The sequence below is a fragment of the Phoenix dactylifera genome, chromosome 11 (assembly GCF_051530095.1).
Source record: "Phoenix dactylifera cultivar Ajwa chromosome 11, Ajwa_hap1_PhDact_Kaust_v1.1, whole genome shotgun sequence".
Classification (NCBI taxonomy): Eukaryota; Viridiplantae; Streptophyta; class Magnoliopsida; order Arecales; family Arecaceae; genus Phoenix; species Phoenix dactylifera.
In genome coordinates this window covers 18570907-18593379 of record NC_143200.1, presented here as the reverse complement: position 1 = coordinate 18593379, position 22473 = coordinate 18570907, and the positions used below count along the sequence as shown (strand labels likewise).

Sequence of the window (22473 nt, the reverse complement as noted above, 5' to 3'; positions counted from 1 at the left end):
TCATTATTTTCTTTCTATGTTGTTATTTTATGTGATTTATATTTTCTTCCATTTGAAGAAGGAGAAGCATTGCTGGCATACTTGTCTATATTCAAACTGTTTTTCTTCCCATCCAGCTTAATATTTACTGGAGGATGCAAAAAAAATTTACCTACCTTTTGGCACTGTGCTTGTAGGTAGTAATAGGTGCAATAGCTTCATTGCTTGATTAAATAAGTTCTAGACAAGTTATTTTGGACTTTGTCCAGTACTTGACTTTTTAGGACTTTCATCAATTAAAATACCTAGATATTGCTTGTCTCGAACTTGATCCCTAGCCAATCCAAATTCATAAATAATTAAATGAATGCCCGCTTAAGTTTGTCCTATGATTTGTCAAACGCTCTTTGGCCTCCTAGAGCTTGATTGTGATTCTGGAGGATTATCGGATATAATGCGGACCACTTTGATTACTACAAGTAGTGCTGGATAGGATGTAAGAGTGAGATCTGTCACATCAGAAAGTCGAGTCGTAAGCTAAATTCACAGAGGCCATAACTTGGTCATACAACATCGGATTGAGATGGTCATTTTTTTTTAAATCAGGTAACTTTTCAAGATCTATGATATGAATCCAATACCTTTAGGGGATGATACATCTAGTAATTATGCCCAAATTCCATCGTTTGGACCTTGAAATAGGCCGGACAAATAAAAAAAAATTTGGATAAGATTTTGACTAAACGTATCTCTCAATTCGAGAAAAATCAGGCTAAATGATAGAAGATGGAGTTGATCTAGAAGTTAAGATGTATCTTCTGAAGAATTTTAGTATTTTTGAGTTTATTTTTATTGGTCATGCCTATTTTAAGAAAGAAAGTTTTATTAGAATTAAGAAGAGAAATTCGACCTAAACTATGCAAGGGCTGATCTCACTATTATAAATAAAGACTATGTACCTTAGTGTGGATCATTAATGAAAGAAAATAGGACATCAACCCTATTTTCGCACTTTTCACCTTTCTCTTTTTTTTTTTTTGAGAGATTTGAGTTGAGCGGGTTGAGAAAAAATAATTCTTCATTCTCTTCAAAGTCATAAACCCTTCCTGGGGACTCCTCGCATGCACTATCCAATTAGGCCCGCTCTCTCAGGAAAATCGCTCTCTGAACGACTCCTGACTCGACTACGGCTGATACTTTTTTTTTCTCTTCAATAAAAAACTCTTTCTCTTGTGTCACAGCTAATCTGGCACATTATCTAAACAAAGTGAAGAACCCAGATAGGACATTGGATTAGATTGCATCATAATAAACCAAAATTAAATTAAGAAAATTTGCTACTATCAGCCTATTTGACAATCTAGCAATTTTACCCAACTAACTCCTAAATTCTAATTTTGCCCCTCTTATATTTTCTAGTCAACCACTTGTTCCCTGACGTTGTCTTTAACCAAAGGAAGATTGGTATAAGCTAGCTGATGCACTAAATTTGTCATGCTCCAAACCCAAAATCATGAGCCACGGAAACGACAACCACCGCATAATAATAGAAAACTTTTCCACAAGTATGCAAGACATCTCATCACGATATCATAAGGTAAGAAACATAATAAAAAATCAATTAAATGTCCCAAAATTTAATTAGCTAAAATCCAAACTTTATGTATCATAAAATTTTAAGTATATTTAATAATCTTACATCATATTTTTATAAAATCCTAAAATAAAATGACTAAAACTCTACTTCTAATCACTTTTCTGAAGTAAATTCTTGCATTAGCTTAGTTCTCAGAATCTGTAAAAGTAGTAAGATATCGAATGAGCTAGACAAACCGATAAGTTTAAAACCAAATTTACATATGCAACATTATCAAAATATCATGCATGAGAATCCAATCTTTCTTAAAATTCAAATTTTGTTTATGAATCGAATTTTTTTAAAACATTAGGTTTATCTCGTCAATTATAAGCTATGACCATCTTTTTTTTATGGTAGGATCATGATATCACGCATCTTCTTACAGTGTGCCACGTATCTTCTTATAGTGATGTCCTTCAAGATCATGTATCTGCTTGCAGTATCCCATATATTCTCTTATGACATAAATCCATCAGGAATAATCACGTGTCAACGTATATACCCCACTAGCAGGATCCTTAACATAGTCAGGCTGAGAGTCCAAATCGATCGTATATCAAAGCTTTTTTTCACAAACATGTTTCATGCAATATCGAAATCAATCAATCATATTCCATAAACAAATTCAAAACAGTTGATTATGCATCAAATAATATTTCCTAATAAGATGTATTCAATAATTAAATACTATTAATATGACTCAAAATTCAATGATATAAATAATTTATAATTTATCAATAAATCTAGAGAAAGGGTTATATCACTTTTCTCACAAATGGAATCAACCGACAATTCAATTAACTTCAAAAATCGCTCTCAGAGCCTAATTTTTAAAAATTATATTTTTATCAGAATATAGCCATGATTGTTTTAAGAATAAAAATTCTAAATCCCAACATCCTTATAGAGCTGGTCAAGCAGGAGTGCTCGGTATCCCAGTTTGGTCCAATCAAGGTTAGACTAGGATAGAGAGGCTCGATGGAAATAAATTAGGACCAAATTCCATGGTACTCAATAAAGACTACATATTGTCCGACTAATAGGATAGATCAAAGCCCCTTTACTAAAGTCAACTGGGTCCAAAACAAAGGACTCGGGACCCCACCTCTAGCTCCATAGATCGAGTAGAGAGAAAAAGAACTTCGAGAGAGAAAGGAGAAGAAATGAGAGAACGAGAGAGAATACATGGGACTGTCTCTCCTCTTCTTTTTTTTGTAGTAGCATAGCAAAACGAAGTGGGTGGTTTGGTGGTCTTCTTAAGGAGAAGAAGGGGAGAAGGGATGGCGATTTGGCAGTGGGACAGTGGTTAGGCCCAAGGGTTTGGTAGCCGGTGGCAATGGTTCACGATGCCGGTGGCTGATGGATAAAAAATATTTTATTTTTTTGCATGTATATCATCCTAAATATATAAAATTGAATGAATACCCTAATAAAATTACTATTTGTATGTATATCCTTTTTTTTTCTTTTTTTTTGCATATATATCCATACCATCTAATATCGTTAAAAAATAAATGGCTTAAAACTAAAATGACTAAAATATCCTTATGGGTAGATATGCAAAAAGATTTATAAGGGTAACACTTAAATAGCAACTTTACGAGGGTATTCATACAATTTTTTTATATTTAGAAGGGTATACATTCAAAAAATTTATTAAAAAAAATCAAAACTCGGATGGAACTTTTTAAGTCTTTTATAATTCAGTTGGATCGACAAGTCAAAAATAGATTGAGCCATATTACCAATTTCATGACTTGGTCAAATTAGAATATTAGATGATCATTTTGGTAATACTATTCTCTATTTGATTTTGATATAATTATCATTATTGAGTCTATGATATCTATATATTTTTTATTATTTTTAAAATATTAAATCATATCAAATTTAAATTAATTATAGATGCTGAGATTAGTAAAATATTTTTTAGTGATTTGTAAATGTTGAGTTGTTGTTTATTTTTTAGGCGAGAATTTTATAAAAACAACATGATTCATTCTATAGGAGTTGATATTAACACGAGATAATGTGACATAATAATAATAATCTTTTTTTGCTATCTTTTTTAATTAAAAATAATTGAATTATCTTTTCTGAATTTTAATAATTTAATTAAATTTTTTTAAGTGTATACCCTCTTAAATATACGTAATTAGATGAATACCCTTACAAAGTTGCGATTTACATGTATATCTTTATAAAGTTTTTTTGTGCGTCTATCTATAAGGGTATTTTAGTCATTTCAAATTTAAATTATTTTTTTAATGATGTTAAATGGTATTGATACATATATAAAAAAGAAAGAACAAGAAGGCTATGCATGCAAAATACGTATTTTATGAGGATATTCATACAAATAGTAATTTTACGAGAATATTTATATAATTTTGTATATTTTGAAGGGTATACATGCAAAAAAAAATTAAAATAAAAAGAAATGGCAAAGGAAACAGGGGTTTTGACTCTTCCGCCAAAATGTTCATGGTGTTCGGTGGCTAGGCTCCAGCAACAACAGCAATGAACTAATGCGGGGAACTGGTCACAATCTCCGGTGACAAGCACTAACAGTAGGAAAGGTCAGAGAAAAAGAAATATGATCGACTTTTAAATTTGAAGATAGGAGATAAACAAAGTGGTCCCTGGCAGCAACACCTTCCAACTTGCACAGAGCTCAACCTTGGGGGTAGTTTATAGCACCATCATGAACTAATTACCTGCCATAATAATCATGCAAAAAAAGAAAGGCACCAACCCAGCTCTCCACTATCGAACCATCAAAAAATTAAGCTTTGACCATACCGGGGAGCCCCTCCCTCGCATTTGAGCCAGATTTTAGTTTCTAGTTCTGTTGGCTGATCTTACATTAGAATAGAATGAGCAGTCGTTGTACCCAAAAAAAAAAAAATTAAGCTTGATCACATCAAAGGGAAGAGGTAGCCAAGAACAAGTAAGGCAGATAGGAGGAACAACGAGCCAAGGCTACCCCAATGCTTTCCGAACATAATCAACCTTCCTTCGTCCATACTCATTAGCTATTTTGAAGTCAGTAGCCATCCATAAAGCGCAACAAGTAATAACCTACTAAAACAACATTTCATTACGAGAATATCCTTGGGACCGTGCATGCAATATAGGAAATTGATGGAAGCATTATCAGGTGGCAAGAGAACTGAGGTAGCACCTGCGGCATGACTATATCAAGCTAGAATAGACGACTGCCAAATAGCCTGGGCAAGAGGTCAGAGAACACTTTCATTTCTCTTTTGGGTCAAGTGTGTCTTTTTCGTGCGAAAAAAAGGATTCCTCCTCCTTCAGGTGAATCCATCGGATCATCTACTAGTTGCTTTAAGATCTATGTAAATGGATGTATGGTGGAATTTGAGTGCTTTGAGATCTATGCAGCGGATGATTCAACTGTGGATACGTCTCTTCTCTTTCCCCATATGAGTGGCAACGTCATCTAGGAAAGCATGCAGAAGAAAAGAAAAAAATCAAATAAAAATGTGGGAGACAGCCCATAGTATAAGGGAATTAGAAATCTATGTTGGTGGATATTGGTTTGGAAACCACGATTATAGCCCATCGAATGAGATTGTAATCATGGAACATTTTAATATTAGCATCATTTCTATGACCGTAACATGAATAAAAATTATTTTATGCATTCGCCATTGAATAACAATTTATAGATGCCTTTCTCCTCCCAATTGGCTTATTTCACTCTTCCTCTCCTAACCCACTACCACCCTCTTTTCATCAAACTTGGAGGGCTTCGGCGACTTAAGCACAATCGATAAAGTTATTTACATCAATTGGTGAACTTGCTGTACCCTTTCCATGGCCCATATATGATCCTCAAGAAAGCGTTGGTTAGATAATTATTTAAAAGTTTCAAAAAAAATCTAGGTTTTATTGATTTATTTTATAAAAAAATTATTATATTTAGAAAGTTCATCACTGCTTTTCTAAAAAATTTTTCATGAAAGACATTATTTTATTTTTTTCATAAATTTTCCTGTAATATAACAAGATCTAATAGAGGATTATTTGATTCAATGCCTTGTATAGTTTCAAGGATCCAAGAGATTGTATCGTTCATCTTTGAAATATGATAATTTGAAAGATCTCCATCGTCTGATTCAGTTGCGGGAGATCATTTCCCGCCAAAATTTGTAGCCAAGCATCCGGAAAATTACATGTGCAGATCGACCACGCAGATATTAATCGTACCCAAGTCTAACACGGTCCTGTCTTTTCGTGGGCCCCAGCTGACTCAGTCCTGAGCCGTCAAAAGTCAAAAACGCTTTCCCGGCAATGGTCTTACTGTTAGCCGCCCAACAGCAGATTCCCCTGGAGGGCTAAAACTGTAAAACAGCAATACTCGGCTGAAACGACGTCTCTTACACTTACATTGGTGTTCATCAAACTGACGGTCCAGATTGGTCGCAAGGCGCCGGACCCTCGAGACCAAATGGTGACACGTCACTGTCATAAATATATATAATTATAATATTATTACTATTACTAATATTATTATTCAAAAGAAAAACTATCTTCCTCTCTTCCGCCTTCGTGCCTTCAGGAAGCCTTCCAAGGGATTAGGGTTCGTTTCTCCTTCCTCTTCAGAAACCCTAATCCTAGACCAAGCCGAGGGTTTACGCGATGGAGCCGGGTGGCGGCGGAGAACGGGGCGGGTTCCACCGCAACGAGGCCATCTCCGCCGTCCAGGACGAGGAGCAGCTCTACGGGGAGGACGAGGACTACGAGGACCTCTACAACGACGTCAACGTCGGAGAGGGCTTCCTCCACGCCGCCCACTGGAGTGACGAGCCCGGGGGGTATCCGAGGGAGGACGGGAGCAGGAGCAACCCCGCGCCGCCCCCTCCGCTGCTCCCGCCGTCGGGGGATGCGCCGGAGAAGGTCCAGATCCCCGGGATCGCTGGCGACCCGAAGATCGAGAGGCTGGTGGATAGATCTGGTGGCTTTCAAGAGCAAAGGTTCCGGGGAGGTGGACAATCGGCGGTGGCGTTGCGCCTCCCGGCGCCGCCGCCTGGTGGAAGTAGGCCTGAGTTAGGGCAGTCTTCTGGTCGACCCGGCGAGATCCAGGGGCAATCGAGGAACTCTGGTTATGGGAACGAGGGTTATCAAAGACAAGGGGGTGGCTTTGGAGGTGAGGCGACGCAGGGAGGAGGCGGGCCAGCGGGAGGAGGGAGCGTTAACGGTGGAGGAGAAGGAGCTGGGGGGGCTACTCTCTTCGTGGGAGAGCTTCACTGGTGGACGACGGACGCTGATCTCGAGGCAGAGGCCAGCAAGTACGGGCAGCTGAAGGAGGTGAAGTTCTTCGATGAGAAGGCGAGCGGGAAGTCGAAGGGGTTCTGCCAGGTCGATTTCTATGATCCAGTGGCCGCTGCAGCGTGCAAGGAGGGAATGAACGGGCACGTCTTCAATGGCCGGCCCTGCGTCGTGGCGTTTGCATCGCCGCATACTGTTCGTCGGATGGGAGAAGCTCAACTCAAGAATCAGCAGATGACATCCCAATCGTCAGCACCGCCTCAGAAGGGGAGAGGAGGGGGAGGGGCCCCGATGGGTGGGAATTATGGGAGGGGCGGCGGCGGTAATTGGGGGAGGGGTGGCATGGGGAATCGAGGGCCAATGGGGAATATGAGGAACAGGATGGGGCCTGTGGGTGGAAGAGGAATCATGGGAAACGGCGGGATGGTTGCTCCACCTCCACCGATGCTCCATCCTGGTGCTATGCTTGGTCAAGGTTTTGATCCAACTGGTTACGGAGCAGCGGCTATGGGGAGAATGGGTGGTGCATATGGAGGCTTTCCTGCTGGGCCAGTGACAGCTCCATTCCCGGGATTGATGCCTTCATTTCCTCCAGTTGTGGCTCCTCATGTGAACCCGGCCTTCTTCGGGAGAGGAGGGATGGCCGCTAGTGGTGTTGGGATGTGGCCGGATCCCAGTATGGGTGGATGGGGAGGTGAAGAGCAGTCCAGTTACGGGGATGATGCTGCTTCAGACCAGCGGTATGGAGAAGGAAGCCATGGGAAGGATCGGGGTCCTGATCGGGATTGGTCAGGGATTTCAGATAGAAGGCATGACAAGGGGAAGGATATGGGTCCTGGGCAGGAATGGTCGGAGAGGAGACATCATGATGGAAGAGAAATGGGTAGGGAGAGGGAGAGAGAAAGGGGGAGGGACAGGGACAGAGAAGGGGGAATGGAGAGGGAAAGAGAGAGGGAGAGGGAAAGTAATAGGTATCGGGATGACAGAGACGGTCATGGAGATCACTACAGGCACAGGGACCGTGAATTGGAGCTGGATGATGACTGGGATAGAGGACGATCATCGAGGCAAAGAAGCAAGTCACGAGAGGTGGAGCATTCAAAGAGGCGGCATTTATCATCTGAGTGAAATGGTGTGTTAGCAAATTCCTTAGCTAGGAAGGAGATCAATGATTTGTGGGCAAGTATGTCAGTCACTCTTATTTATGTTTTAGACTTTTAGTAATTTCATGCCCATAGGACACGTGCAGAGGTTGCTTGCAGGGACCTGTTGTAGCTATCATTTTAGATATGTAAGTTTTCTCTGTCGCTGACATCTGTGTCTTTAATGCTTATCTTGTTTGTAATCTTGCTTTGTGACTGATGTGCTTGATGACACTAGTGCATCTTGTAACCTTTTCGTGCAATTTTATGCACGATGTAATTGTACTTTATTAAATTAATTTATTCTCAATGCTCAGTGCATTCTTTTTGCATACAACCTGAGCTTTCTTCAGTGGCAATTTTCTAATGGTCTAGACTTATGATACCACTTACCAGAATGCCAATGATATATGAAATTCCTTTCTAGGGATGGTTAGTTAATTTTCTAAAATGTTTGAGAACCTTTTTATTATAGATTGCCTAATCCAATAACTTTTATTTTGGTCTCAGCAGATATTGCTAATTGCACAAACTTTTATAAGTGGTTCATCATTGTTCAATCTAACTCTTAAAGTTTCATTTTATTGAACATATAATGTGCGAATACATTACATATTTTTGTTTCTGATGTTAAAAGACCGGATATGCATTTTTTTTGGTCTTTGGGCTGTATTTTCGCTCATCCGTTTGGTCCTTTATTGATGTAATGTTATAAGTAATGACCAGCCAGTACAATAGTATTTTGGTCGGTTGACCATCACTTATTGCACCTTTTAGCATGGTAAAGGGACACAAGAGACCATGGTCGGACGATTTAGGACGTCCCAAGCCGTACTGGCGGCTTACCGGGACGGTTCCAGCAACCAAATTGAGACGCTGTCACCAGAGGAGTAAGAGAAGGAAAAAGAGGAAAAGAGAGCGAGAGCGGGGGAGGGAGAGGAAGAAATAGAGGACGGCCAGCGGGGAGCCTCCACGCGGATGAGGCGGAAGTCGGAGGCCGAGGAGAGCGGAGGTCGGGCTCCACCTTCGGTCCCTTGTTTCGTTCGCAGCAGGAGCCCGGAGTGGGGACTCTTTTATTTTTGCACATTTTAAGTTGAAGTTGGCAAATCCTTTGCCGATTCTACTTTATTTTTTTTAATATATATATTTTTAATTTCACGATATTTAAATGAAGTCGGCAAATGATTTGCCAACTTAACTTAAAAATCATAAAATTTTTTAGCGGCCAAACTTCTATTTCAAAAGAAATAGAGGCCCGACCACGGCCTCCGCCTCCTGCCCGGGCACCGGCCTTCGCCGGCCTTCTTCTCTCTCCCTCCTTCTCTCTCCTTTCTTTTCTCCCGTTTGCTCTCTTCCCCGCTTCCTCTGCTGTGTCGGTACAGGCTCGGCACGGCACGGCTTGGGCCCGTATCGACTCATACCGCTGGGCAACCGGTACGGTGCCAGGTAGTGGCACAGCAGACTGTGCATGAGATGGTTGGCACGTGCTCTTCTTTTTCTTCTTTCCATCCTTTTTTCCCTCCCTTCTCTGTTTCTCTTTTTTTTAATTTTTTTAGTTCTTTTCCTGCTTGGAAAATATCCCACAAAAAAAAGAAATGTGCAGCCTGCAGGTTGCTAGCATGTTTCTTAGATCCATAAATGGTTTTGTGCAACAGAAATTTAGATCTAGCACTTTGCTAGTTTATGCAGTCTTGAATCACCATTTTGGAATACCGCCATCTTCAAGTCCTCTCCACCTGAAGAAGATAAGAGAAGCTTCAAATATATGCCTTGATTGAAATTTTGTCAGATACTCTTTTTTAATTTTTTAATAAATATTATTTGGTAGCCAATGTGTACAACACTTCATCTGGTGTTTGTGCATTCAGTTGATTCTGCCTCTCTTATTCTACATGCTACATGCCATTTGGTAGACAAAGAATAGGTATCGTTTTGAGTAATACTTGCTTTTTTGATTAGTCAATCTTTCCCTTTCTGAAATCTACTCAATTTATGTTTGAAACGATTCTGATATGATCGAATAGTAAAGCTTTCAGTTTTTGTTAGGCTGTATGCACTTATCATGGCTGATCGTTATGATAATAAACCCATCCCAGTTCATTAACTGAAGTTGTAGAACAGCTATATCTTGGGCATAGTTGATGAATGAATTTCTTGGTGACAAGTGAGGTTAAAATATTTGTATAAGAACCCACTTTTGAAATATGGAAGTAGTCCTGATGATTGGAGGCTATGACATGCATGGTCAAGACATGTTGAGAAACATGAAATATGGGATGCTATATGTGATGTTCTTGGCTCTTGTATGCAATGTGGGGTGTGCAAAATTTGTCCGTGCTATTAAAATATGCTTGTGTCTGTAATCTAAAAACATCTTTATGCTCTGATAGGCTAATAGAGCACAACTTTGGCTCAACATTCCAGCCTGTTTTGTTTTTTATCCTTCTGGACACTCCTTTATAACTCAAGCACCTAGAACATATTGAGAATGCACTATGCATTTTGGAGAGATTTAATATGAATAGAACAAAGTTAAGAACTTTTGTAAGTTAATACTATGCAACCCCATATCTCATCTTTGAACACAAGCATTGCTGTTGACAGCTAAATGACTAATAGACCTGTGCTACTTGGCCCGCTCAAGCCTGAAGCCTTTTGGGTACGCATGGGCCAAGATTTTATGCTTGGTGGGCTGTGCTAGGCCTGGAAAATGAACTTGTCTGTTAAACGAGCTGGACTCAAGCTTGGGATTAAAATCCGATGCGAATTTTTTTAACCTAGGTCTTTCAATCCTAGGGCTAGTGTGCCACTCTCATTTGGGTATTTGGTTCCCGGTTCCTTACTTATTTTTTTCCATCTTTGCCCATATCTCCTCTCCTCCTCTTTTCCCGTCTTGTCCCATTGCTGCCGGAAACCATAACAACCACCACTGAAATGAAGGCTTTGGAGGTGGTGAAGGTGGTGGGGAGTTGGCCCTTAGTTTTCTTTTGCATCTTCTACCTCTATGCTGTGATGGTTCGCTCTCTCTCTTCGAGCTACCCTCTAGGATAACTCCTCATGGTGCACCTAGTTTTCCCACACCTAGTATTCCTATTAGTCTCAAGTCTCCTAATGCTTTCTACTAGTTTTGGTCCTTGTGTTGTTATTGGAATGCCAACTTTTTGTTATTTGGTCCTGGCCTGCTTTTGTTAGTTGTCTTTTAGCCTTTTTACTTCTAAGTTGGTACCTTTCTTTTTTTTACCAAGTTCGGTCATCAAGCTTTGAATTCACTTCTGGAGCTTTTCTTGAAGTGTGGCTTTGTATTTGTCATAATTGATATGTTTTCTCACGTTGACATCATCCCAATCTTAGGTTTGAGAGCCTATTGTCGTATATTGAGTATTGAGTCCTGGTCCAATTGTTTGGCTCGTGGGGCTCTTGGCATCTTTTTTGTTGATTTCTATAGATTTTGGTCCTCAGGACTTCTTTTATCATCTTGCTCTCTTTTAATCTATTTTTAAGTTTATAGGAGCCTTTCTCATGGTGGTTCTTGGTGTGCATCCGTCTTTCATTAGTGTGAGCTTACAACTACTTTTAGCTATTTTATATTTTTTGGATTTCTCCCCCGCTCTATCTCTATTATATTGAAGTTATCCAAACATGATGGATTGAATCTAGAAATTTGGAATTCTAAACCCGACTTTATAAGTATTTTTGAAGCACTTTTAGCATTTTTAAAATCATTTTTAATTATTTTTTTGTATTTTTTAAAAATTGGGAAAAGGGGTATGCCCAAGGCCTTGCTCGAAGCCTGAGTAAGCGTGCGGCTTGGGCCTGCAAAACATGGTCGAGGGCAGTGGCTAGCTGGGCCTGGGCCTAACTAACTTGAGTTACCCTTTAGGTAGAGCATGGCCCGATCCATGAACAAGTCTAGCGATAGCAACTGTATATAGTTGCAACTTTTGAGACGTAATCTCATTGGCACTTGATATATCTGGATTAGGTTGATGTAAATTCTTAAGCGCACTCACTTTCCCTAGACTTGACATTTCTTGTTCCCAGAGAGAGAGAGAGTGAATCAATAGGAAGTTTGTTTGTGGCGTGTGCACATGGGTGTGTCTGTGTGTGTGCATAAAAAGTGTATGCAAAATATTTACTTTTTACCATGTTCAAGGGGTGGTGATGTACTAATTTGGAATCTGTTAAAGAGAATTGAATGGTAAAGACGAAAACATGCAAGGGGGGTGTGTATAAAGAGTGTATACGAAAGATTTATTTTTTTTCCTGATGTACTATATAAGGATACTATTAAAGAGATTTGAATGGAATAATAAAGAGAAAAAGGCAAGATATCTATTGAAATGGATGGGGGTAGAGGGACAATTGGGAAGTGGTACTGTGAGAATTAGGATCATCGGTGGCAATAGGAAATAAAGTGGCAAGCCTCTTTTTTTTTAGAGAGAGAGGGGAGCAGAAAGGTGGAGACAATAATCGAGACATTAAGAGAGTGAGAGAGCAATTGAGATGGGAAGCCAATATGGAGGGGGGGGAGAGAGAGAGAGGCGCCTGCATCTAGTTAGAGATTGGTAGTTATGGAATCCGATGTCTGTGTGCATGAGAGATTTTAGGGATGGAGAAATCAGTTCATCAGGATAATAAATGGGCATTTTTTGCAAGAGAGTGGGAACTCATTGTTCATCCTCTCTCCTTGGTGGGCCTCATCTTAAAAATCATGAAAGAAGTAAAAAGGAAAAGTCATTGGTGTGCAAGAGAAGTCTCAAAGAGAGAGAAAAGTTACAAAGAGGCCAAATATTTACTTGGTGTTTCATGTTTGTATATACTTGTAGCAAAAGATTGAAAAAATGTTGTTTATTTGTGAAATAATTTAACAGAGAATCTTTATGAAATTCAGAACTTTTATTTTCTTAATATGGCATATGTTCGCTGGCAAGTTTCTTGCAAAGCTGTAGATTTCACAAGTTTAGCATGTTCTAATATTTAGAAGTGGAAAGAGGGGATTTTGAACCATAGGAAGGAAAGGAAGCTTGTTTTTTTTCAAAAGAGTTTTAAGACCCAGAATGCTAATAGAAATCTGATTCCAGGTTGTTCTGAAAACTCTAGAATACTTTGAGCAAATAAAAGGTGAGGGAAGAGAGTTGAAGAATGGCAGGGGGAATGTAGACAAAAATGAAAATAGGGGAAAAAAAGAAAATAAAGTAGAAGGAGATGTGGGAGAAGGAAGTCAAACATCTGCAAATAACAAAATCCCTGTCTCAGTTGCAGCCGAGCCCTTTAGCAAACAAAGTGTCAGTCCATCCGTCTCGCTGGTTAGGAATCTTTTTAGGATTTTATGGAATAACAATAAACGGAAAAGTGCGGTAGATAAACTATATTATGAGGCAGCACTTTAGGGACCACAACAGTAAGAAAGTTAGGCTGACATTATTGGCTGGCTGGTAGACACCATAGTGCCTTTAATTCCAAAGTTCTTAGTGCTGTTAATCTCAGTTTTAAGAAATGTCATCTTTTTCTATGGAAACTTTTGAAACTAAAAACAAAAAGGTCATTTTTGTTCTGAGATTGTGATTGCTGTGACAGCTATTCTCCTTTTGACCTTATCTGGGTCCTCCGACAAAAGTAGGCCAGAGAGTAAGTCTCCACATATGCCTTAGTTGGCTGAATGAAATCCGGCTGCAAACCCAAGGGATATGATTTTCTTTTCATTTTATCCTGTGTTTCTCGGTGGAGATATAACTATGCCATGGGGTAATAATAATATTATTGTTTGGGTGATTTGACAACAAATATTATGTAAGCCAGCTTGTTTGGATGTACTTTGCTGGATAAATTATTTGTGAGGAATGTCTGAAGTTTTGGATACTCTTGGTTCCACTGACAACTGCTCATTTGTGTATAGGACAATGAACTTATTTTTCCAGTTATGGATTTCTTAAAGAATAAATATATATATATATATATATATATATATATATATATATATATATATATATATATATATTCTCTCGATTTCAATGTAATAAGTCACTTAGTCATGAGCATGGTACTTGGGGGATTTGGAAGCAACTATTGCATAGGTGGAATTGGGTACGAAGTATCTATAATTAGTCTTGATCTTTGGTTAGTTGTACCTTTAAGTTATACCCATCATATGAAGTAACATAACCAGAAAGCCAGATCCCGTTTGTGTAGAATTAGCTTTATGAATTCCCTATCATTTTTGGACAAGGTGTTTCATATGTCATTTCTAGATGAGAAAAATTGTGTTGTCTCTCAAGCTATGAAAGGTAGATAGCTTGAAGGTAGATGATTTTGTTTGGGACCGTATGATGATGATGATGATGAACTTTAAAATTACTGCAAGTGAGTATCATGATTATCACATAATTTCTTCACAGAAATCTGCTGTCCCTAACCATTATGAAGTACTGTATGAACAAGCCAAGCCCCATTTATATAATAAATTCTTCCTCTCTATTAGTTTCAAGGAGTCGTCATATCATTGCTAGATTCTCCTAACTTTAAAACTGATGCTAGTTTCTCATGATTATTGTACCACTCTGTTTAGGAGTTGATATGAAAACCCCTCTCACATATCATTGCTAGGTTCTCCTAACTTTAAAACTAATGCTGGTTTATCATGATTATTGTACCACTCCGTATAGTTGATATGAAATGGGGTTTTCACTTTTCAATTGTTAACCCAGACAAGGTTTTAAGTACTGTATGCTGGCTCGACACTGGCATAACATGTGACATGCCTTACCATGTCGATGCTTGTTAGACCCTGGCATCATAGTGTGCAAGCACTGGCGTTCTGGGATACAGTTGTGCCATGCGCCTGTAGGGCGGTAGGATCTGCATGCCTACCACATGGTTGGCACCTTCATCAACAAATTGAAATTACAACTGATCCGATGTCCATTTTTGATGTATTCTTGCTTGTTACATCATAATCTCCTCCGCCATCAGACTTGTTCCTGTATTACCTTTGTTCTGTTTCCAGCGTCCAATACAGATCTTGTTTTGCTTTATTAAGAAAGGATGACCCATGCAATATTAGTCCATTTTTATTTGGAGTGTATCATCCCTTATGGCCTTTTAGATTCTTCGAGTCTGACTTATGTTCATCTTTATTCTATTTCTGGTCCCCAATTAACCTTATTAAGAAATAGTTCATCGGTCCCAGGCTCCTTAAAACTGGTTCTAGGTTTTGATCAACTTACACATATTGCATGTCCTTATGTTTTAGTAATGCATAAATCTGATATATTGACTTTCACCAATTTATGGATGCAGCTAGGCCAGCAGTTGGAAATGGTTTGGCTACAGTAGCAGGTCCCTCTTTATTGAATGGATGCTGGTCTTCTTCCGAGCTTACAAACTGAGTGATGTGAAATGATGCATGTATTCTGCTCCAAAACCAATTTAGTAACTGTCCTTTTGGTTTGAAACCTTTGGAATGTATTGAAGTGTTGTAGGAGATTTCACTGCATGTAATGTAAGATTTTAGTTAAATGACAGGAAAATGGTCTTGCTGATTTGCACCTGTTAGTGCAATATCTGACCACGCACTTTCAGAAAGTGATGGTGAGATAGATCTTTGGTCAGTGCTGGTGGAGCAAGATGCTGTTCTTGAGGTTTCAGACTTTGTTTGTTTTTCTTTTTTAATGAATGATGATGATGAAGGAATTTGCTGAAGGCATGGTCACAGATGCATAGGTCTCCTTGTTTGATGTATGATAAACGTATGCAAGACTCAAGCTTTTTGGAGTTAGCAGAGTGCACAAGGTGATTTTTTTGACTATCCTGATATTTTCTCCCCTCTTTCCTTGTATGGATGAAGAGAAAGACTCCCACCATTTATAGAAGACTCTGAGATCGTTGAATACAATTATGATTTGTGTTATATTCCTTTTATGTTTCTTGTTGAATCATGCCCCTTGGAGCTTGTACGAGATTTTATGCAGAACTTTGATGAGCCTGCTTGGTGCTGTTTATGAGTTTGCATTGTGAATGGTGCCACATAATGAAGCAACATGAATGGTGCAAGAAGTTGAGTGACTTTTTTGAGCGACTTTTCCCAGTTGACATAGCATTGCTCAATCCAATTCAGCTATATATTGTGCGATTTCTTTTTCTTAGAAGTCTGCTGTCACATTTGACATCGGAGTCTTGTAATTTTTTCTAAAAAAATATGTGATCTCCATATGCTATGTTGGTAGAAATTTGGATCTCCACCATCTTAGTCTCTGGGAAGACATCAGGATATGTTTGCTTTTAAGAAGTCAGTCAGCTTTTAATCCTCAGATAAACCATGACTTGAAAAATTCCTTGGGACCAGCTGCTAATGTAATCACTGCCTCTTGGATCCCGGTGTTAGTCATGGTTCAAAATAAAGATTTGGGTATCCATACCATTGCCATACTGCTACAGGTTTCAGTACAGTTAATTCATGACATCAATATTTTGGTCGCTTCTTGTGTTAAATATTGGTTTGTTACTGATATGGTATGATATGCGAGATGATACGGAGAATCATGATATTAGCTTAATGGTCACCAAACCCTAAATTTCTCCAAAAAAAATGCAAGTTTAACATATTCTGAGGCCTTTTACAGGTATCCAGAGATTTTTCCCCGGGGAAAGTCCATGTCTCAGGTCAACCTTGGGATTGGGACTTACCTTTTTTTTTTCTTTTTTCAAGAAGGAAGTTTTGTGTGAAAGAATTGAGGCTTCAAGGCTCCACAATATGCATATTTCAAAAAATTAGGCATTTTCATTATATTATTCGCAAAATTGCATATAGATAGGATGGAAAATTTGCCTGAACTGTAACTGTGACTACAGTCTACATGCAGTGTCCCAACAATTTGAGGAACATTTTCTCCAAGCATATTTGGTAGTTTAATTTGCAAGCTTGAGGTAGAGGCGGCAAAATAAGTAAGCAGTTAGCCAATCTCCTATTATATAAGAGTTTAATAGTTTATTTTCGTCTAAAGTACATGTAGCAAAAGACGCTGTGGAGCAGTTGTTATCACGTCAGTCTTACTAAAATTTCTTTGCTTCCTCAAAGACTGGGGTAGCATCATACTTTTAAAAACTTAATTTAAAAGCTTGTTTGGGTAATTCAACAGGATTGAGCCAAATTTTCGGCTAGATTAATAAATCAGATGGCCCATTTTAGCATGGCTCTATCAACCAAACATCTTCTGGCCTAAATCCCATGGGAAGGAAAAAAAACATTTATGGGTCTTTTCCTCTTTCTGGAGCCTAAGAGGTCTATAGACTAAGGATTTAGGCTGGGATTTGAACCAACGCTTAAAAGATGTGAGTTGGACAGACCAATAGACTCAATTCTTCCAAAATTTTCAGATGAGTCCTATAGGAATATCTAAATAGACTCTATTTTTTTATAAAATATTACATGCCTTCAAACACAGAAATAGATCGATGAGATAGATCATGAGAGGTGGATGTTTCTTATCAACCAATGCATTTAGAGGGGTGATGACATCACCCTTATATAGGTGATTGAAGGACAAAATTGTTGATCAAGTTGTGAATGAGTTTGTTAGTACTCGGATGTTCATTCCTCTTGAACTTCCCATGGCTCGAGACCGACAAAGCACCAAAGAATAATAAGTTTACCATTCACCTGAGCATTTATCTAGGAGGGAAATGACATTCCTAATCTTCTTTTTCTATGTTTTAGCTCAAAGAACTTTTTGATTTATATGTTTCTATAAGCAATCCTTCTATGGTAAATTTTAATCATTATTTGAAGCAATTTTGGGGGTAAGCGTTAACTCCAATATGTCATCCTCATCAACTATAAAGACATTAGGGATGAGAGCCACATTCAGCCACTCCCCATCTCGGAGCAGTTGGGAATAAAGGATAGTAGTTCAAGCTCATCACTTGGGGATGATCTACACCAAATTTAATGGAAAAATGCTCCTCTTCAAGGATTAAGGCTAGAGACAGCAAGGCAAGAAGTACTACAAGAACATCTGGTATTGCTGATGCTTTTTAATGCATTTGTCAATGCGAAAAAGTGTCGCAAGTCAGATTTTCGAGGCTTTCTAAAGCGTCACAAAAGCGTCGGCAATGCTACTGTGGAAAAATAATTTTATGATGCTTTTGGTTTGCATCGAGTTATAACAAATGACACTTATATGCATTGCTAATTGCCAACGCTTTTTAAAAACATCGGCGCTAAAGCATCTTATATTAGCAATGCTTATTTGCATTGCTAATTAATGACGCAAATTAGCGTTGCTAATGTATATTTTAATGACGCTTTAAAGCATCGTTGGTATAAAAATTTGCCAACGTTTTTTAATACTGGAAGCATAAATTATTTTTTTAAAAAATTATTTAAAAAAATTAAAACTCTGTATACAAATATATACACCAAATACATATAATAGAAATTATATAATAACATATGTAATATATATATAAGCAAAATTTATATGATTACATTTACATTGTCGAACATTATTGAAAGTCAATTTACAACTCAATGTGCTTTGAAAAATATAAAAATATACACATAAAACTCCTAAAAAAATAGTTTAAGAGCTATCAGGAATCCATGGCATCATCATCATCTTCTCTATAACCACTGAAAGTATCAGGAACTTGCAAAAAAAAGATAAAAATTTTAGAAGTTGAGAATACAAAAATCATAAAGTATTATAAATCATTAAGCTCATATAAAAATATACATAATAATTATGTAAAATATTCAAATAAACGGAGTTATTTACCTCACGAGGGACAAACCTATGCAATAAGGATGCAATCTGGTCAAGCTAAGTCATCAAAGATTGTATCTTTATCTGAGGCTCTGCCTCATCTTCTCTATCTTTGCCTTTAGATTACGAACCTTTATAGTGCTACTATAATGTCTAACATCTTGGATATATCTGCTCCCTGCAGACAACTGAGTAGGAGTAACTCCAATACCATAACCCCTCACTTGACCATAACGCTCTGGTCCCATCAATTTAGAGAACACCTGAGCTTTGATGCGACCGATCTTACCATATGATGATGACTTTCCGACACGCTCCACAATAAGGGATATAGCCATATTCTATATTTAAGAAAAAAAGTCACATATTAATGTTTGAAAAAAATAAAACCACAAATTGTTGGCCAAATCGATTATCAATACATACAACTATCTCTCTTGACTCCTTCCGCACAAAGCTGCCATCTCGATGGGTATGAGTCATCTTGTAGAACTCCACCTCACCAGGCTCTCTATCATGCTCTTCCATCTATAATAAAAAATATGTGTTATATGATACATCATCCATAATACGTGATATATGATAGAAGATACATGGTTCATGATGCACATTATATAATTCATGATACGCATTATATGATACATGATATATGATACATATTTCAATATGAAAATTAAAGTTTCAATTTGAATTTAAGAAGTCAAAGAGTTTTAATAAAAATCATAAGCATCACGATAAATAGTGCACAATGTATGATACATAGTTTCAATAAAAAACATAAGTGTTTCAATATAAAACAAAAAGTAACCGCTTGAGAAGAGTTCCAATATAAGTGTTTCATTGAGTAGTTTGAAAAATGACAGAGAGTTTCAAAGAAATATACAAATTTATCTCTACGCCTCGCATAACTCTTGGAGCATGATGGGTGAAGAACCGCTTGAGATGTTCGTGCAGCTTTAGCAATATCGAAATATGTCTAGCAAAAAAGTAAACAATATAATATATTCGATATATATATTTGCAATCTATATTAATAATAAATATAATATAAGGTATTGAGAGAGTATACACAATAAGTTCTCTCTCGAAAAACTAGTAGTAAACAAAGCTTCCTCCACTGATGAGGATATATATCAGGAGAACACTTATGAGCAACCCCCTCCTCTATCATACCCTCACCCTTGTAGTCCCTGTTCAACTTCTCCTTATATTCTTTCCATTTGCAGTTGAGGCACTTTAGCTCTCAATCATGGCTCTCTAAAAGAGGCACAAACTTACTCTATACCAAAGTAAAGAATGTTATAACAATATTACATCAAAAATTATAATTATGATAGTTAGCATATTAACATACAATATCAAATTTAATTTTTTACCTATACAACTCGTAGAAGCTCAACCTTATATGTGGGAAGCATATGATTCAACTTAGGATAGTTGAGCGGATACAACTGACCTTTTCGCACAACCGATCCTAGAAAACTTGCTAATATGCTTCCAACCCTCTTAATGGGTTGCCTCAGTTTGTTGCATTAGATGACAATCTTTTCACCCTTACGAAGCTGCCACACATTCCTTACTTGAGTGGCTTCCATCTCGTCCTCACTCTCTCTTGTCCATCTATGAAAAACACATAAAAAAAGCTATGTCCAAAACTATTGAATATGCATTAAATAAATTGAAGTCAAATGTAGTAAAATATTTAGATTATAATAGAAATATAATATTTTAATTCAATTATTCTGGATTTGCAAGTCATCCATAATGATCTCCTCTCTGCGGTAATTAGTAGGAGGCTCGTGCTGGGACTGTAGCTCGTGATGCTGGGTATCCTGGGGCTGCTGGGACTGCAAGAATTGATTAGAAGGTGATTCAGCTTGAGAATGCTAAAACTCCATATCTCTGAATTATTTTCTTCGGCACATGATGTTATCTAGTATGCATAAATAAAAATTAATATCAGTTAAATAAAAATCAATACTGAATAAATTGATAATTCACAAGATCGTTTCTTGTGTTTATAGAAGCAGCTGTCCCTGGAATCCACTTTATATTCAAATCACGATCTATAGACGTTCAACTGATCCCTCTGGAACGAGTAAGAAAAGAAATGGAAGCAATAAAAATAAGACGGATTACTTTAAATGACTCTCTGAGCTTTTGATGTAACTGGAAAAGAAACAATACAAGAGATCATAATTGTGATTAGTTTTTTTTTACCATCTAGAAAAGCTTGACGCCACAATGTATGCATCGTAAATATTTCTTACCATTAAGAATCAAGCATTATTATTCTCTCTTTTAATATCCGTCCTAACCAAACTTGTTGTAGCATTTAGTTAATTAGTTGGCACAACATTATAAGGCACAAGCTCTAGAGGAGGAGCTTGGCCAGTGGTTGTGTGGAACAAAAGGGACTGATAGTGCAGGTTGGGTAGGAATTTGGAGGGATATATGGCTTCCAATGACGCTTATAAGTGTTATTTTTTTATTAGCTTCCAACGACGCTTATTTGCATCATCTTATCTCTCCAATCCACCACGAACATCAATAAAGTATCTCCGATGACTATATGCGTCGGCTAATTTTTGGCTTTCAACAACATTTGCCAAAAAGCATCGGTAAAATCCTGTAATCTATTTTCGATACTTTTAAGCGTCGTAATATACTGATGCTACTAAAAAGTATCGACAAATTTTAATGCAGTAACCATATCCGACGCTTCTTTTTAGCATTGGCAGATCATTACAGTCGGAATTTTTTATTTTTTTTGTAGTAAAACTTTGCTTCCATTTCCCTGATCTCTTCTGAGTATGCCACTGCAATCTCTCTATAAACATCAACAACAATATATAAGAAAAATAGAAATCAAATACATTTTAGTAAGTTAAAGATTGATGCATGAATGACTACTTGCAAACAAGCGATTTCTTAGGCCTTTTATTCCACAGCACATACAGAGGATTGCATGGGTATCTGAGGGAGTTCCTCCAGGACCTTACTTTCTCTTTGTGCATGCTGTACTGGTGGCTATTCTAACCATCTCAAATGAGTCAGAGTAGAGGCTGGATCTGTATCCAACTGACATCTCGAAGAATTCCTTCCCCTTGTCATGCATCCTTCCATGATATCTTTGGGAACTCCATGGTTTGCGATCTAGGAATTTTTAGAGCAAAACATAATGGTATAAACTAAATGGAAATAGAGAGGGGATAAAGAAAAGCAATTTATAATGGATGTTTTAGAAACGCTTGCTCATTCCATAAGGTTAAATGCTTATATCTGAGAGTAAGGAAAGAAATCAATTATATAGTCCATTAGCCAACGGTCCATGCTTTAGCAATCATGCTGAGATCATGGCCTAGAAAATTATATTATACTGCAAAAATAGTTCATCTTTTAAACTTAAAACTGACTCTTTATGATATTCTATAGTACTGATCAACCTATATTTGCTAGTTACAAATTAGCTATAGATCTTTGGAAAATAGATTTTAATTTCAGAAAATAAAATTGAATGAATGCTAATCATGAATACTAGCTAGTGTTGCTCGTTAGCAAAACTTCAGGTATCCTAATATGAAAGAAGCCATAATCCTCGCAAGCCTTTGCAATATTTTTGATAGTGGTGGATTTTGAGGACCCTTGGACAAGGCCC

The 22473-nt window shown here is 37.7% G+C and overlaps 1 protein-coding gene across 2 annotated transcripts; it reads left to right on the top strand.

Annotated features, from left to right (window-relative positions):
• The first annotated feature begins 6170 nt into the window (after positions 1-6170).
• Positions 6171-15959, top strand: LOC103721308 (uncharacterized). Of its 2 annotated transcripts, none has more exons than XM_039128278.2 (2): positions 6171-8204; positions 15352-15959. In XM_039128278.2, exon 1 carries the CDS (start codon positions 6284-6286, stop codon positions 8039-8041), a length of 1758 nt encoding a protein of 585 aa, XP_038984206.2. In that variant the 5' UTR covers positions 6171-6283; the 3' UTR covers positions 8042-8204; positions 15352-15959. The 2 variants fall into 2 exon arrangements, with proteins under 2 accessions (XP_038984206.2, XP_038984207.2); XM_039128279.2 differs by having other exon boundaries at positions 6171-8096; positions 15352-15767.
• The last annotated feature ends 6514 nt before the right edge of the window (positions 15960-22473 follow it).